This window comes from Rhipicephalus microplus, chromosome 5, assembly GCF_043290135.1.
Source record: "Rhipicephalus microplus isolate Deutch F79 chromosome 5, USDA_Rmic, whole genome shotgun sequence".
Lineage (NCBI taxonomy): Eukaryota > Metazoa > Arthropoda > Arachnida > Ixodida > Ixodidae > Rhipicephalus > Rhipicephalus microplus.
In genome coordinates, this window is record NC_134704.1 from 152,277,011 (window position 1) to 152,291,667 (window position 14,657).

General features: G+C 45.4%; 1 protein-coding gene across 4 annotated transcripts in view; it reads left to right on the top strand.

Annotated features, from left to right (window-relative positions):
• LOC119174163 (F-box DNA helicase 1-like) overlaps positions 1-14,657 on the top strand; it is a 158,934-nt gene that overhangs the window by 121,053 nt on the left and 23,224 nt on the right. For all 4 annotated transcript variants that reach the window (XM_075896078.1, XM_075896077.1, XM_075896075.1 and 1 more), the window contains exons 17-18: positions 11,302-11,412; positions 12,583-12,683. In XM_075896078.1, the coding sequence (XP_075752193.1) occupies positions 11,302-11,412; positions 12,583-12,683 (212 nt within the window). The remainder of the gene's footprint in view (positions 1-11,301; positions 11,413-12,582; positions 12,684-14,657) is intronic.

Genomic DNA, 14,657 nt, shown 5'->3' on the forward strand with positions numbered 1-14,657 from the left:
GCCATGACAAATATGCCCTTTTTCTTTATAATATGCAATATATATACCATTTAAATTCCATTCCAAATTATTTGACCAAAATCACTATTCACTTTGAATTTGCTTCAAACCTAGAATTTACTATTATACAAGCCTATAAAAACTCTCCATTAACTCTTATCCCCTAACTCTTCCCAATCTACGGCCCTGAATAGCTCCTGTAAGCACGTGGTGAATAGCATTGGAGAGATCCTGTCTCCCTGCCTTACACCCTTCTTTATTGCTATTCTGTCCCTTTCTTTATGAAGAACTATTGTGGCTGTGGATCCACTGTAGATTTCTTTCAGTATGTTTATGTAGGGTTCTTCAATGCCCTGATTCCGTAGTGCCTGCATTACTGCTGATGTCTCGACTGAGTCAAAAGCCTTCTCGTAATCTGTGAAAGTTATGTACAGCGGTTGGACGTATTCCGCGCTTTGCCCTATCACCTGATTGATAGTATGAATATGGTGTATTGTGGAGTAGCCTCTATGAAATACTGCTTGGTCCTTTGGTTGATTGAACTCTAATGTCACCCTAATTATATTCGCTCTATTTTTCTAAATAGTTTGTAGAGAACGGACGCTAAGCTTATTGGCCCGTAAATTTTCAAGTCCTCGATGTCTCGTTTTTTGTGGACTAAAGTGATGTTGGCGTCTTTCCAAGATTTTGGTACCCTTCTCGTCAAAAGATTCTTCGTATATAAAGTGGCCAGTTTCTCTAAAACGATTTCCTCATTGTCTTTCAGCAGGTCTGTTGTTACCTTATTCTCATCAATGCCTTTACCTCCCTGCATTTCTTCTTGGGGTTTCCTTACTTCCCGTATTGTTACTGGTAGGATGTCAAATTCCTCTGGGCTATTGTTGCTTCTTATGATATTATCCTGGTTGTTTCAGCTTCTGTAGAGCTTCTCCGCCACGTCAACTATCCTATTCATATTCATTATGACATTGTCTTCCTTGTTCTTTAATGCATACATCTGATTTTTTCCTATGCACAAGTTTGCCTTCGCAGCTTTTAGGCTTCTGCCGCTTTTTACAGCCTGTTCGAATCTACATGTACATTCTGATGTCGGCTACTTTACAGCTATTGATTAACTTCGAAAGCTGCACCAGAACAATTTTGTCGGTTCTATTTTAGGCTTTCATGGTTTGTCGTGTGTTAATGAGATTTTTCGTCTCCGTCAGACAGGGCACTGGACAGGACTCTGGCCGCTTATCATACCACCGTGTAAAAAAGCATTGCTGAGCAACTGATTTCTACAGCACATGGCAATCCAAGCCGAGCCAAGTTACATCACACTGTTAGTTATCATTAGGCTTGTGTGAATATTCAAATCCTTCAAATATTAGAACGTATAATAGAGTATATGAATTTGCATCGATTCGAATTTATATAATTGGAAATTTTGAAGTATTTGCAATGAGCGAATGAGTAAATATTGGCCTGCACGTAACCTTCTGTAAAGGTGGTTTTACTATAGTGCAGTGGTGCTAAGCCGTTAATGCATCTATCCAGAGAAAATCCGATTTGCCACGAAGCCCTACTTCAAATTTGAAGGGACCCTGCAACACTTTCAGCATGGTCAAAAAAACGCTTCCGATCAGTAGTCGAGGCCCCTGAGAACACGTAAGCTAAGCAATACAGCGCAGCACCCAGCCTGCGATCACAATGAATTCTTAAGGTCACCTGAAAATTGCTTTCTTCTCTCAGCAAATGACTGTTGGACGAATGGAAAAAACTTCATTGAAAAAAAAAATTGAAAAATGAGAAACTCTGCAGGGTCACTGGCCCAGGCTCAGGCCACCTCGACGTTTTGTGCGGTGACGCGGAGCCTTTCCACCAGTGTCCAGGCCCGCTGGATTGCCCACAGTTGGTCGTGCAGATCTGAGCTAGTCAGCACACTTAGCCAACGCTGCTCGAGAATGTCAAATTTTATATTGCCCTCTCGGTGTATCACTGTGAGCTGTGTGCATTGCCATAGAATATGTGCCATAACTGTATGTTCGTGCTTACAGAGGGTACAGCTTGTTTGTGGGCATTGTCTGGAATTTACTCTGTTCAGGTGTACTGGATTTGAAAAGGTTCTGGTTTGCAATCTTCGCCAATCTGTTTCTTGAGATCTGTCTAGCTGTTTGTGTGGTGACGGATATTCTTCTCGTTGTCGCTTATAGTGTGCCAATATGTCATGATACGTGACCAGTCTGTCTCTGTCCTCTTGTATCGCATATTCATTATCGGTTCGGTGGGCCTTTTCGTTGAAGTTTTGAGGGATGGTCGTATCTTCGATGTTCAAATTTCCCCATGTGCGCTGGGATCCACTTGAGGTATTTGAGTACAGTTTTGCCATTTCGGAAGTGTTCTGCTCTACGGTTCAGAATTCGGGCTGCTTCGGCGGAGACTCATCCCTTTGTGAAATTCCTAATGGCCATCTTAGAGTCGCTGATTATTAATCTGTCCTCTTTACGACCATTGACTATGGCCAGTGCATTGGCCGTTTCTTCCGCTGCCTCCGACGATCTGGTCCTTACGAAACCCGCGGTCACGGTCTTCCCTTTTGTGTCTATGACTGCCATTGCGAAGAAAGAGTCATGCACAACTCTATTACTGATATCATTATTTCGGGAATACTGGGCGGCGTCTACAAAAAGCACACCCTCCCGTGCGCCAGGGTTTTTAAGGACCATTTTCATGCGGCATTTTCGTCTCTCAGCGTTGTGTACAGGGTGCATATTTTTTGGGATGTTTTTCGTAATTATCGCGGACCTGACGTTCGGGTGAATCTGCGTCTTGGGACCTTTCATTCCATGTTAATGGAGATCTTTTTCATAATTTCTCTACCCAGCATGGTTCCAGACAATCGTTCGAGTTGCGCTATCCTCTGTGCTTCAGCTATCTCGTCCAGCGCGTTATGTACGAGTTGTAGCAGCCTTTCGTTCTTTGTGTATTGCGGTAGACCCACCGCAGCTCTGTACGCTTTTGTCGACTTTGTCTTTCTCGGCTTTGTTCAAGTGGACGAACGCCGCTACGTACGCGACAGGGCTGATCGCGAAGGCCTGGACGAGTCGTACAGCGTTTCTTTCTTTAATGCCCTTCGTTTATTAAATACTCTTTCTATTAGCCCAACGGCCGCGATGCCTTTCTTTTCCAGGCGTGTTATAGTTTCGCCATTGGTTCCCCTGGCTTCGATCTAGAGACTCTGGACTCTGATTTTCCGAACTAAGGGTATCGCCGTGCCATTTCTAGTGGTTATCCTGATTCTTCTTTTGTGTAATTCTGCTACATTTCTGCAATGTGTGCCTAGTCTCTTGGGGTGGTATAGTAGCAGTTCTGATTTGCCCGGTGAGCGTTCCAATCCGATGCAATTTAGATGACTCTGCACTGCATCCACCGCCTCTTGAAGTCTATACCCCATCTCGACTTCACTGGTGTCTTGCGGGGTCCAAAGGGTAATATCGTCTGCATAAATTGTGCAAATAATGCCTTCGATTTGCTCTAATTTTTTCTGATAATGCAATCATGACGAGGTTAAAGAGCATCAGTGACACGATGGACCCTTGCGATGTGCCAGCGCTACCCATGTCTACTTGGATGCTCTCCTCCTCGTCCAGTTTAACCGTTGCAGTTCTTCCCATAAGAAAATTTCTGATGTACTTGTACGTGCGCTCGCCTAATCCGAGTTGCACAATTCGTTTTAGAATGGCTGCATGCTCTACCATGTCGAAGGCCTTCCTTAGATCTAGCCCGATTATTGCCCTCATGCCTCGTTCAGTGGGGTCTATGACTTGCTTCTTTAGTTCTATCATGGCATCTTGTGTGGAGAGCCCTCTTCTGAAGCCAATCATGTTGCTGCGGTATACGTTGTTAGACTCAAGGAAGCCGTTAATCCTGTTCAGGCAAGCATGCTCCATTACTTCACCGACGCAAGAAGTCAGGGAGATGGGCCGCATGTTCTGGATTCCTAGGGGTTTTCCTGGTTTAGGAATGAGAATCACGTTGGATTTCTTCCATTCGTTGAGTATCTCCCCGTTTCTCCAGCACTCATTTATCAAATCTGTCAAACGGCTCGTTCCCTGGTCGTCCAGGTTCCGAAGCGTTTTGTTGGACACCTTGTCAGGACCTGGAGCTGACTTGGTCTTGATAGTCTGCAGTACTGCCCTGATTTCTTGCTGTGAAAAGTCTCTGTCAAGATCTTCGTTGGGAGAGCCCGAGTATTCCTGGTGTTCAACTGCTGGAGGTCTGCCAAGGTAGAGCTTGACGATTTCATCACCCATCTGATGGATGTTCCCTTTATACCTGTGTGTTATCTTGGTTATTGCCACTTTCATCGCCGTTTTGGTGGCCAGCGGGTCCAGCGGGTGCTTGAGGATTTCCCATGTCTTCCCTGTGTTTACGTTGCCATCCATGGCGTCGCAAACTTCATCCCATTCCTGATGGCATAGCTGGGTACACTGTGTTTCGATGTGCTTGTTTAGTTCGGCGAGTTTTCTCCTTAGATTTCAGTTGGTTTTGCCTATGCAGTCGTTTCTGAATAGATTTTTTGGCTTCGACAAGGTGTGCGAGACTGCTGTCCAATTGCATTGAGAGGGTTCCGCCACACTCATTTTCCTCTTCTTGTCGAGCCAACCAGTCATCCCACTCCGTTTCGGTTGTGGCTTTTTCTACGTCTCGTAGAAGTTCACTGCTCCATTCTTCTATGTTTTCGATGGGTCCCTGTTCTCTCTCGTTTCTGCTGTTATGGAATTTGTCCCAATCTACGCGCCTGATCGTCCATTTGCAATTCCTGGTAGGAGGATTGCCTAGGGCGATGCTGAAGATCCTGTGATCACTCCACAGGTCTTCAAAGATGTTTTCCCACGTGGTTCGTCCGGCGTTCTTGCAGACGGATAAGTATGGCGTGGTTCCTTTGAAGACCTACACCGATTCTGGTGGGCGAGGCTGGCTTATTCAGAATGGCTAGGCCGACCTTCTCGATGAGGTTGGCAAGGTTTTTTCCTTTTTTCGACGAGTGTCCATATCCCCACTGCGTGTGTGGAGCGTTAAAATTACCTCCGATGACAAGTCGGTTGTCATCTGCGATGTTTATCGTTTCGTTAATTAGTTCTTCAAAATTATGCGTAAGCTCTTTTTAGACGGGCTGCTGTAAACATTTAAAACAAAGGTGCTGCTCTCCTTTTTGCTGTGTGGCACAACTGCAATGAGGATGTGGTTGATATCCGTGACTCGTTTCGTAATGTGTGGGATAGCAACTAGCCCCTTCTTCACTAATGTGGTCACGACTATGTCTCTCTCCTTTCCTTGTGTACGTTGTTTGTGGGTGGTATACCCGGCAATTTTGGCGTGGTCGAATGTCTCCTGCAAAATGATCATGTTAGGTTTTTTTCTTTTTGTGGTGATTTTGATAAGTTCCACCATCGATGCTTTTTTATTAAAGAAGCCGTGGCAGTTCCACTGCCAGATGACGAGTTTTCTCATTTTGGTGCCTGCCATCTCAAAGAAATTCTCTTTTCCAGCTCTTCAAGCCGCTTGTCGTGTTTTAGTGCCAGCGCCTTACTCTCTGCTTCACTGTCTCTAAGTCGCACGACCAGCATCTCGAACAATTTCTTCATTTTGTCTGACAGTTTGTTTATTATGTCTTCGAGAACGTCCGTGCTTTTTTTTGTGTGTGCTAGGACGGGGCCTCTTTACCTCTTTTTCTGAGTCATTTTGCTCTTTGGTCTTCGTCAGCGGGATTTTTCGCTTGGCACCTGGTTGCTGTGTTTCCACTGCTACCATTTCTGTTTCCTCATTCTGTCCCTCCCCTGTGGTTTTGGTCGCTGGCGTGGAGACGGCCGCGATGGTGGTCGACGGAGGTGACGTCTGTGTCTGCATTTTTATGAGTATTTCATTGAGTGTTTGCTGTAGTTCGTCAATTTTTTTAGCCGATTCACTGTTTTGCTTTTTTGCTTTTTCAAGCTCCCGTCTGAGTAGCTTGTTTTCCGTTCTATACTTTTCTACGCATTTCTATATGTCTTAGTAATTGTGCCTAGCGCTACTATTATTGCCGGACCTTGCCGAATCGCGATCGGCCACTATGTCTGACCAGCCCACCTTGTCTGGCATCTTCTGTTCTCCTTGCTGCTTCGTTGTCGCTTCGGGCGTCCCTCCCCTCGAGGTGGATCTCGGCCCGCGCCTGGTCCTGGGTCTGCTTCTGGACCTTGACCTCGAGTGACGTAGTCCCCGTGGACTTGGATCTGGATCTGGACCTTGATGTGGGTGCACAGGCTGGTTGTGTGTTGCTCCTTCCCCAGGTGTCCTGGTCTGGTGAGCCGACTTCCTGCTGGAGTTCTTCCTCGTTTCTCCTCGCAGCCCATCTTCGCTGCTTTACGAAGTATGGCGTCTTAAATTCAGCCCTGCAAGTCCGTTCTGCCGTGGGGTGTGCGTCTCTCCGCAGAGCTTGCACTTGGGTGTGCATTCAAGGTCTCTGGTAGGATTTTTGGCCCCACACACCGGGCAGAACTTGTCTGCCGGTCTTGGGCACACATCGGGCCTGTGCCCGAGCCTCCCGCACCCTTTACAAAAGTCTATTTACTTCCGGTAGAGGGAAACTTGCATCATGATGCCATTGATGTAAGCCCACATGAGGACCCTGTTGCCTTTGAACAGTATATTCACGGTAGTCGTGCTCCCCAGTCTTTTGGCGTACGCCGGTGAAGGGTTCCTCGCGTTCACTAGTGGGTGCACGAGCTGATCATGTGTGTACTCCAAGGGAATGTTGCGGATTATCCCCTTGGCCATGTGTTTCGGTGCCGAGAGATATGCGTTAGTCTCAAACTTCTTGCCGTTGATTTTTAAATCTTTGATCTTAACGAATTTCGTCACCGTCTTCTCATCTGGTGTGCTGATCACCAGGATATTTTGTGTAGGGTTGGGGCAGATCGTGAAGATTTCGTCGCTGCTCACTCCTGCTTCTTGGCGTATCGCTTCGTCGAAGCTGGCTCTGCACGTGTGTCTAATGCTCAGCCCGTCTCTTGGTCTGACGATTATCTTGATGTCATCTGCAGGTAGCCTTGGCATCTTGCTTGCTTGTAAAATCTTGCTCACTATGCCCTTCCCACCTCTGCGCGTCGGGCTTTTTGAGCGGGTGCCTTTCTGTGCTTCCTTCGAACGAAAAAAAAAGGGCATTTGCATTAACTTCATAAAAAAAATATTGTGCACCTTAGGTCATAATAAATATGCCCATTTTTCATAGGTCATATATACTATTCTAATTCAATTCAAAATTATTCGACGAAAATCACTATTTGCTTCAAATTCACTTCAAACCTTAAATTCACTATTTACAAATTTTTTCATCGCAAGCTTCCATCTTCCCTTTCTGCTGACGGGTGGTTAAATTGATTCAATGGCTACTGTGCTTGTGGTGATTTTGTGGTGCGTCATGCTTGAACACTTCATAAATTGCCTCCTACTTTCCCGCCTGTGTAGCTTGCTCAAGGGGGCAAAAGGATAGATGGAATGTCACTATTAGTGTTTTGGAACTAACTACCCGTGAATTAAGAAAGAAATCAATCTTGTTGGGGAATATTTCTGAAGCGAATGAGGTCGTCCTGCGGGAACAGAATTTTGGGGCTTCACCATGAAGCATGGTCAAATTATTCATACTGATGTTATCCGTATATGTGTACAACAGTGCTATAGACGATTTTTTGCATCTGCTTTGTTTAATGAAAACTAGATAGCGCTACTACCGCACCATGGTCATCCCCTACTGCAGCTGTCATCACGCCATGGCCTTTGGCACCGCTGCTCAATAAGTCGCCATCCGCATCGCGTTGTTGGCTCAGCATTGCCATAGCATCTGTGCGCATGCGAGTAAAAGAGAGCAGGGGTGCAATTCTCTTGGTGTCGAATTCGTAGACATGCTCGCTCCAGTACAGTGGGTTCAGTTACGCCCCATCCCCCCCCAAAAAAAAACAAGTGAGTTTTGATGTCATAGTGCTCTTGACCACATCGGGCTTGACCGATGTGGTCAAGAGTGTTATGACGTCAACACATTCAATGCATGACTTCAACGCATCACTTCAAAACATGAGGTCAATGCATGACTTGCCAGCACATTCCTAGCCTAAAAAAAACTAGGTGGATGAAATGTGCAGCAACAGGACTCTTAAGCAAACTTCACAAGTCAGAATGTGCGTACGAACGTGCTGAGTAGGCTTGAGTGAATATTCAAATGCTTCAAATATTTGAACAAATTGTAAGACATTCAAATTCACTTTAATTCAAATTTGAATTATTTAAAATTGTGGAGTATTCACAAGGGACGAATAGTGCCATATTGTTACGAGAAAGACAGACCCAGTAGGCACAGACGTCAGGGAATATATGTATTTACAACTGGTTGATTTAGCTGAGCTGCCGAACGAAGAAGCACGCGCCAGTCTGTCTGCTGTCGTCCTCCTCTTTGTCGTGTGGATCATTGTGCCACTCGTGTGTAGCATGACCCCCGGCGGCTAAAGCACTGTCCCGAGGCTCAATAGGTCCTCAGAAGCAGAGTTGTAGATCTTGAGTCGTGACACGTGAACATCACTTTACAGAACTGATGAAGACGGAGAGATGGGGCCAATCTCATAAGTAACAGGTGTTAACCTGCCGCAATACATGGTAAGGTCCGGTGTAACGACACAAAAGTTTTTTAGAAAGTCCCACCCGACGATGAGGAGACCAGATTAACACAAGGGTAACTGGAGCGAAATGTGCGTCGCAATGCGAAACATCATAGCGACATCGTTGCTTGCTCTGCATTGCCGTCAGACGAGCACGGGCGAGCTGACAGGCATGGTCAGCTCGTGCAATAGAGTCATGAGCATACTTGCTGGTAGACTGGGTGCTGGAAATGATGGTGTCCAAGGGTGAAGCCGGCTCCCTTTCGTACAGTAGGTAGAGAGGTGAAAAACCGGCTGTGTAGTGTCAGGACGAGTTGTACACGAACGTGGCATAAGGTAGAACAAGATCCCAGTCTCCTCTTCGTTGTGTGGATGATCACTGTGCCACTCGTAGGTAGCAATATTAAACCAAAAGCACCGCCTGTAAAGGTGGTTTTACTGCAGTTCAGGGGTGCTAAACCATGAAAGCACCATCGTAGAAGAAATCCATTCTGCTGTGAAGCCCCCCTTCAAATATAAAGGGGTCCTGCAACACTTTTTGATCATTGCCAGAAAACGCTGCCGATCGGTAGTCGAGGCTACTGAGGATATGCAAGCCAAATAATAGAGCGCAGCACGCGGCGTGCGATTCACAATAAAGTTTCAAAGTCAGCTAAATACTGCCCCATTCTCGCGGCAAATGACTCCAAACTCAGAAAGCACGTGTGACGTATTTTCTTTCCTGGTACCATCCCTCCCTGCTTAGCTTTTAGCACTTTCGCTGCAACAAGAAAAGGGAATTCACTTGTAGCGTGTGACAAATTTTTACAACTCCGTGCATACTGGATGGATTCTAAAAATTTTTACGCAGGAGAATTCATGAGGCAATAAGCTTCTTTAGTGAATTCATTCCACGGCTACTTGAAAAAGTGTCACACAGCCCTTTTCAGTGAAAATATTACCCTCAAATCAATTAATTTTATTAAGCTTAAATGCTTGTTATGACAACTTGTATGCTCTAGGTATAATAAATTTTAAAATGTTACGTATTTCAAGGTTTCTAACTCGCGTACTGCCAAAAGTGAAATTCTTCTACTACTCAAAGTTGTTTTGACTTCTTTTGAACGAAAAAGAATGGCATTTGCATGGAGGCCCTATTTCAGTTTTTAAAAATTGTGCAGATTTGTAAGGTCATGAAAAGTATGCCCATTTTTCTCTTTATATGTCATATGTACAATTAGAATTCGGTTTGAAATATTGTGACCAAAATCACTATTCGCTGCGAACCTAAAATTCACTATTCACACAAGCCTGTGTTGAGATGTTTGAAGAGCAACGCAGTGAAATGTGTAATGACCTTTCATGGGTGTCAGGCAGGGTGCCGCGTTAAACGTAATTCAATGGCTAACATGATTAGAGTTTGCGTCCAAAAGCAGATCCCTGGGTTCAGCACTCGTGGCGAAACACATTTTGTCTTCCTCGTTTGTGTTGAGAGTTGGGAAAGCTGCGTGGCATCAAAATGACATTGCGGAAGAAAGACAGGGAACAGGAGGCGCACTGGTCGCCAGCTCTCCAGCCAATTAGTGCACGCCAAATTAGACGTGTTCACAAAGTGGACACCGCGAGAATAGCTTTCCAGATGGCAGTGCCATAAAAGTCAACATGGCAGTAACTGTGGATGCAGTTTCCTTCTGCCTTGAACTTATCACACTGTCATCACGAGCAGTGTGGCCCATAAGTTCGCAACCTACGTATTTATTTGCTCTATATTTACGTCCTGGAGCTTAGAGAGAAATCTATCTTTTGGTACTTTGCAGTGTTTTCGAGACTTAATTTCAAATTCTCGGAGACGAGGCTTAGCAGGCATAGCTAAATAAACTCGACTAATCTCAATAATAAATACAGAACATGCCTGATGCTTGGTTCCCAGCTTGAGATGACACGAAGCAAGACCCTATTTCACCATTTATTTATACACTCAAACTTCGATATAGTGAACCTAAATATAATGAAATATTGGTTATAACGAAGTGAATAAGAAATAGTCTCGCAATAGCTATAGTGTTAAGAATAAACCTCTATAATGAACTTTTTGATATAACAAACTAATTTTCGAGTGATATGGAACTTTGTTATAATGAGGTTGGATTGTACAAGGATGAGTAGCAAATGTGAGTTACGATCGAGGCGGGCATACGCATCTTGCATAGGTCCTGCTGCGTTGGCTTCCAGCTTGTGTTGGTTGTGTGGTATGGCCATGGCCACTGACCCAATGCATTGGCTGGGGCAACTGGTTGTGTTAAGGTCAGTTATGATCATGTGATCAAACGTGCCAATGCCTGTAAGCCACTGCGGAAAATCGTCTATACATTTGCTTAGAATTACCAAGGGGTTGTTGCAGCAGTTTTATAATGACATCATTGCTATATGAATGGGTTTGACTACATGACGGAGTATATTAGGCGGGGCACGGCGAGAGGCCCTCCTTTGAGAAGGTACATTAAAAAAGGGTTTCCTTGCACTCAGTAGGAATGGTTTGTTCTGTTTTGTTGTATTTGCCATCATGGAAACACTCCAGTCGCATCGCTTCAAAGTTTATGCCGTGGACAAGCTGGAAATGAAGACCATAAGAGTTCTTTTATTTTGCAAATTGCAGATGTGGTCTTCTCGACAGTGCATAAAGCCAAGGGGCTCGAGTTTGACACGGTGCTTTTGGCCGACGACTTCTATACAGAAGACATTTCCCAGCCTCCAGCCAGGAATCCAGGCAAGTGCACGTACATACCTTCTTTTGGCTGTAATTCATGTGGTAGGTTTAATGTAAAGTAAATGTGGCGAAATAAGAGTGGACAAAAATATAACTTGCTGCGGCAGGGAAGTTATCTTTTCATCCACTTTTATTCACATTTATGTTGGACAACTAATAAGATCCCCGATACTTTTCTCGGCATTACTGTCTATTAGTTCTCATTGAAGAAATATCCGTCGATCATTCTAATAAAGGTCCCAGACTTCATATTTTTTAGTGTAAACAGGAATAAAAAAAACTTGGACCATCTCCCGCTAAAGGGAACCATGCGTAGATGTGAAGCAGCGGCCACTAATGCTTACATTGACGGCGACTTTGATGCTGGCGCTCATCAAGCGAAAGCCAAGTAAAGACGCCCTTGACTGAATTTCGAACACACGACCCAGTGCCTACATATACGGGGTGGCTAGAGAACGGTTTTGCAGCACCAGCAGTCGGTTTTTTACTAGCAGAGGCTGCCTGCGTCAGGCTTGCGAGGCGAGAGAGGGTGAGAGGAGCAACAGATTTGCAGGTGTCTTCTTGGGCTGGCACAAAACGCGAGACGCAAGCATGTGCATTGGGGGTGAACGGAGGGACCGTGTTACACAGGCTAGTCAAAGAGCTGCTTCGCATCTGAAAGAAAGAACTGGATGAGTAGAAAAAAAGACAGTGCACAGGGCAAGCCCTAAACATCAACTGGTTTTATATTGGGAAGCCATGGAAAAGGCAAATCACCTAAAGCGCTTGCATGCAGCCATAGCATAGCTAATCAATCATTGATCTGAATAATCTGAACTCGTTACTGAACAAATGAATGGACGTGTCATTGATGCACACTGTGCCCTTGTTTTTCATACAGAAAGCTTCTAACAACTCCTTCCCAAAGTATCACCACCTCTGCCCAGAATCTTGATCTTTCTTACTCTACTTTCTCTACTGAGTAGAGAAGCTTTTCCAACTCAGCCAGTTTTCTTCCTGTTTACGCTAAAAAATACAAATTCTGGGATACAACACCAACTAACCCAAGAGAAAGATTTATCCTAATAAAGGGGTTGATCTCTTTAATTGTGTATGGTATCACAAGATGTCTCCACCGGTGCATTGGAACAAGCACTTGCAAGTGCACTCTGTCTGGTTGCTTGCTCGCAGAAAACTTGGAGGAGTATCACCTGCTGTACGTGGCAGTGACACGAGCTCGGCGATGCCTGCGTCTCTCACGTGCTCTCTACTTTCTCCTCGTTCGTGCGCAGGTAGGCTCTATCAATCAAGATATTAGTATTACAGCTATTTTGCATCAGCAGTTAAGGGATATTATTATAACATATGCAATGTATGATTCAATGAACGGTGGAATGCCCCTGCAGGACCACAAGCCTGGATCTGCACAGGTCTGAGTAGCAATAGCTGTTTGCATTTATCAGTTCTATTGCAATGATTGCTGCTGCTTTTATTTTTATTCATATTTCTGAAGGACACCCTTTAGCTCCATTATTTGTAAGACAGCCTTTTTATCTTAAAATCTTTTGAAGGAATGTGCTGTAACGATACCTTGGTTTGGGTGAGCTGGTCCATCATTGAAAGAAACTTGAAAAGCACGAACAATGAAAGATGAAATACATACAACAAGAGTGGCTCTTTACTTGCAAGTGGTGCTCATATGAAACGAACTTCATGATATACCCACGTATCAAGCTCATGCGTATGCACACTTCATTCCATTAAAAATTGCAGGGCATTGCATTAGAATTTGAACATGAAGTTTGAGAACAAATCATTGTGTATTACTGTATTTACTCATGTAATGAATGGCCCCGCCGCGGTGGTCTAGTGGCTAAGGTACTCGGCTGCTGACCCGCAGGGCGCGGGTTCGAATCCCGGCTGCGGCGGCTGCATTTCCGATGGAGGCGGAAATGTTGTAGGCCCGTGTGCTCAGATTTGGGTGCACGTTAAAGAACCCCAGGTGGTCTAAAATTCCGGAGCCCTCCACTACGGCGTCTCTCATAATCATATAGTGGTTTTGGGACGTTAAACCCCACATATCAATCAATCAATCAATCATGTAATGAATGCACTCACTTACCATATTTACTCGCACGATGAACGCACTCGCATAATAAATGCACTCCCAACTTCAGCATAAAAATTTGAATTTTTTTCCCCTCCATAATAAACGGACCCCTACATCCATCCCCTGCAGTCACGGTAACCGACACCTTGCGCCTCCTCACCCGTTAGATTTATTCCATTTTGTATTATTATGCCGACTCCCCTCGGCCACCTCGGCTTACTCCCTCCTCCCCTTCGTTCGTGGTCGCGTGCTGTATTGTTTTTCTTTCTACCTGTGCGCGACACGTCTCCAGTCTTTTTTTTTGTCTGTGCACCACAGCGGGGTTCACGAGTGGTGCGAGTATAGTGATGTCGCAGCTGATGAGCACACAGCGAGCGAAGGTCACGAAACTGCCCGCGCCAACCGACGGTCGCTACCTGCAATTTTTGAGCGATGACGACAGGGTTTGCTGTCGCGAAGGGTCATTAATTGTTATCGCATCGCAAATTTCTGGACAACCAGAAAAAATCGCTTATAGCCCAGAAAAAATTGTGATGATTTCTGCAACATGGTAGCGCTCCTGATTCTCGCTTTCACGCACGTCTGCGGCTGCATTTGCCGTTAATAATGTTATTGTAGCGAAGCCTCCGAACTCTGAAATGGGTCGAACTCTTGAGTACCTTCCAGTGGGGCTACCCAACAAGGACGCCGCTCGCGCTGAGCCCGTGCTTGGCTGTGACTGTCGCCATTGTATATTCTCGCTCGTTGCCAGCTAATAAACGCCTTAACAATTTGGTGGAGAGTGCTGCGATCTCTGTCTATGCCTTTGGAGCTACGATCACGTACCCTGCCATCTACTATGTACCACGACACTTCTCAGCAAACGCCTCCTCCAATGCCACCCCCTTGTCCCGGTGTTCCCAGAATCCGCGATCCACCCATCTTCACTGGCGCTGATGGCACTGACGTGGAGGACTGGCTCACCATTTACGAGCGCGTGAGCGTCCCCAACAAATGGGACGAGGACGGCAAGCTGACCAACTTGGTGTTTTACCTTGCCGGTGTCGCCAGTTTGCGGTACAACAACCACGCGTCCGATTTTGCCACCTGGTCCGATTTCAAGACCGCAATCGTCAACGTCTTCGGCCGCCCTGCTGTTCGCAAGCTGCAAGCCGAG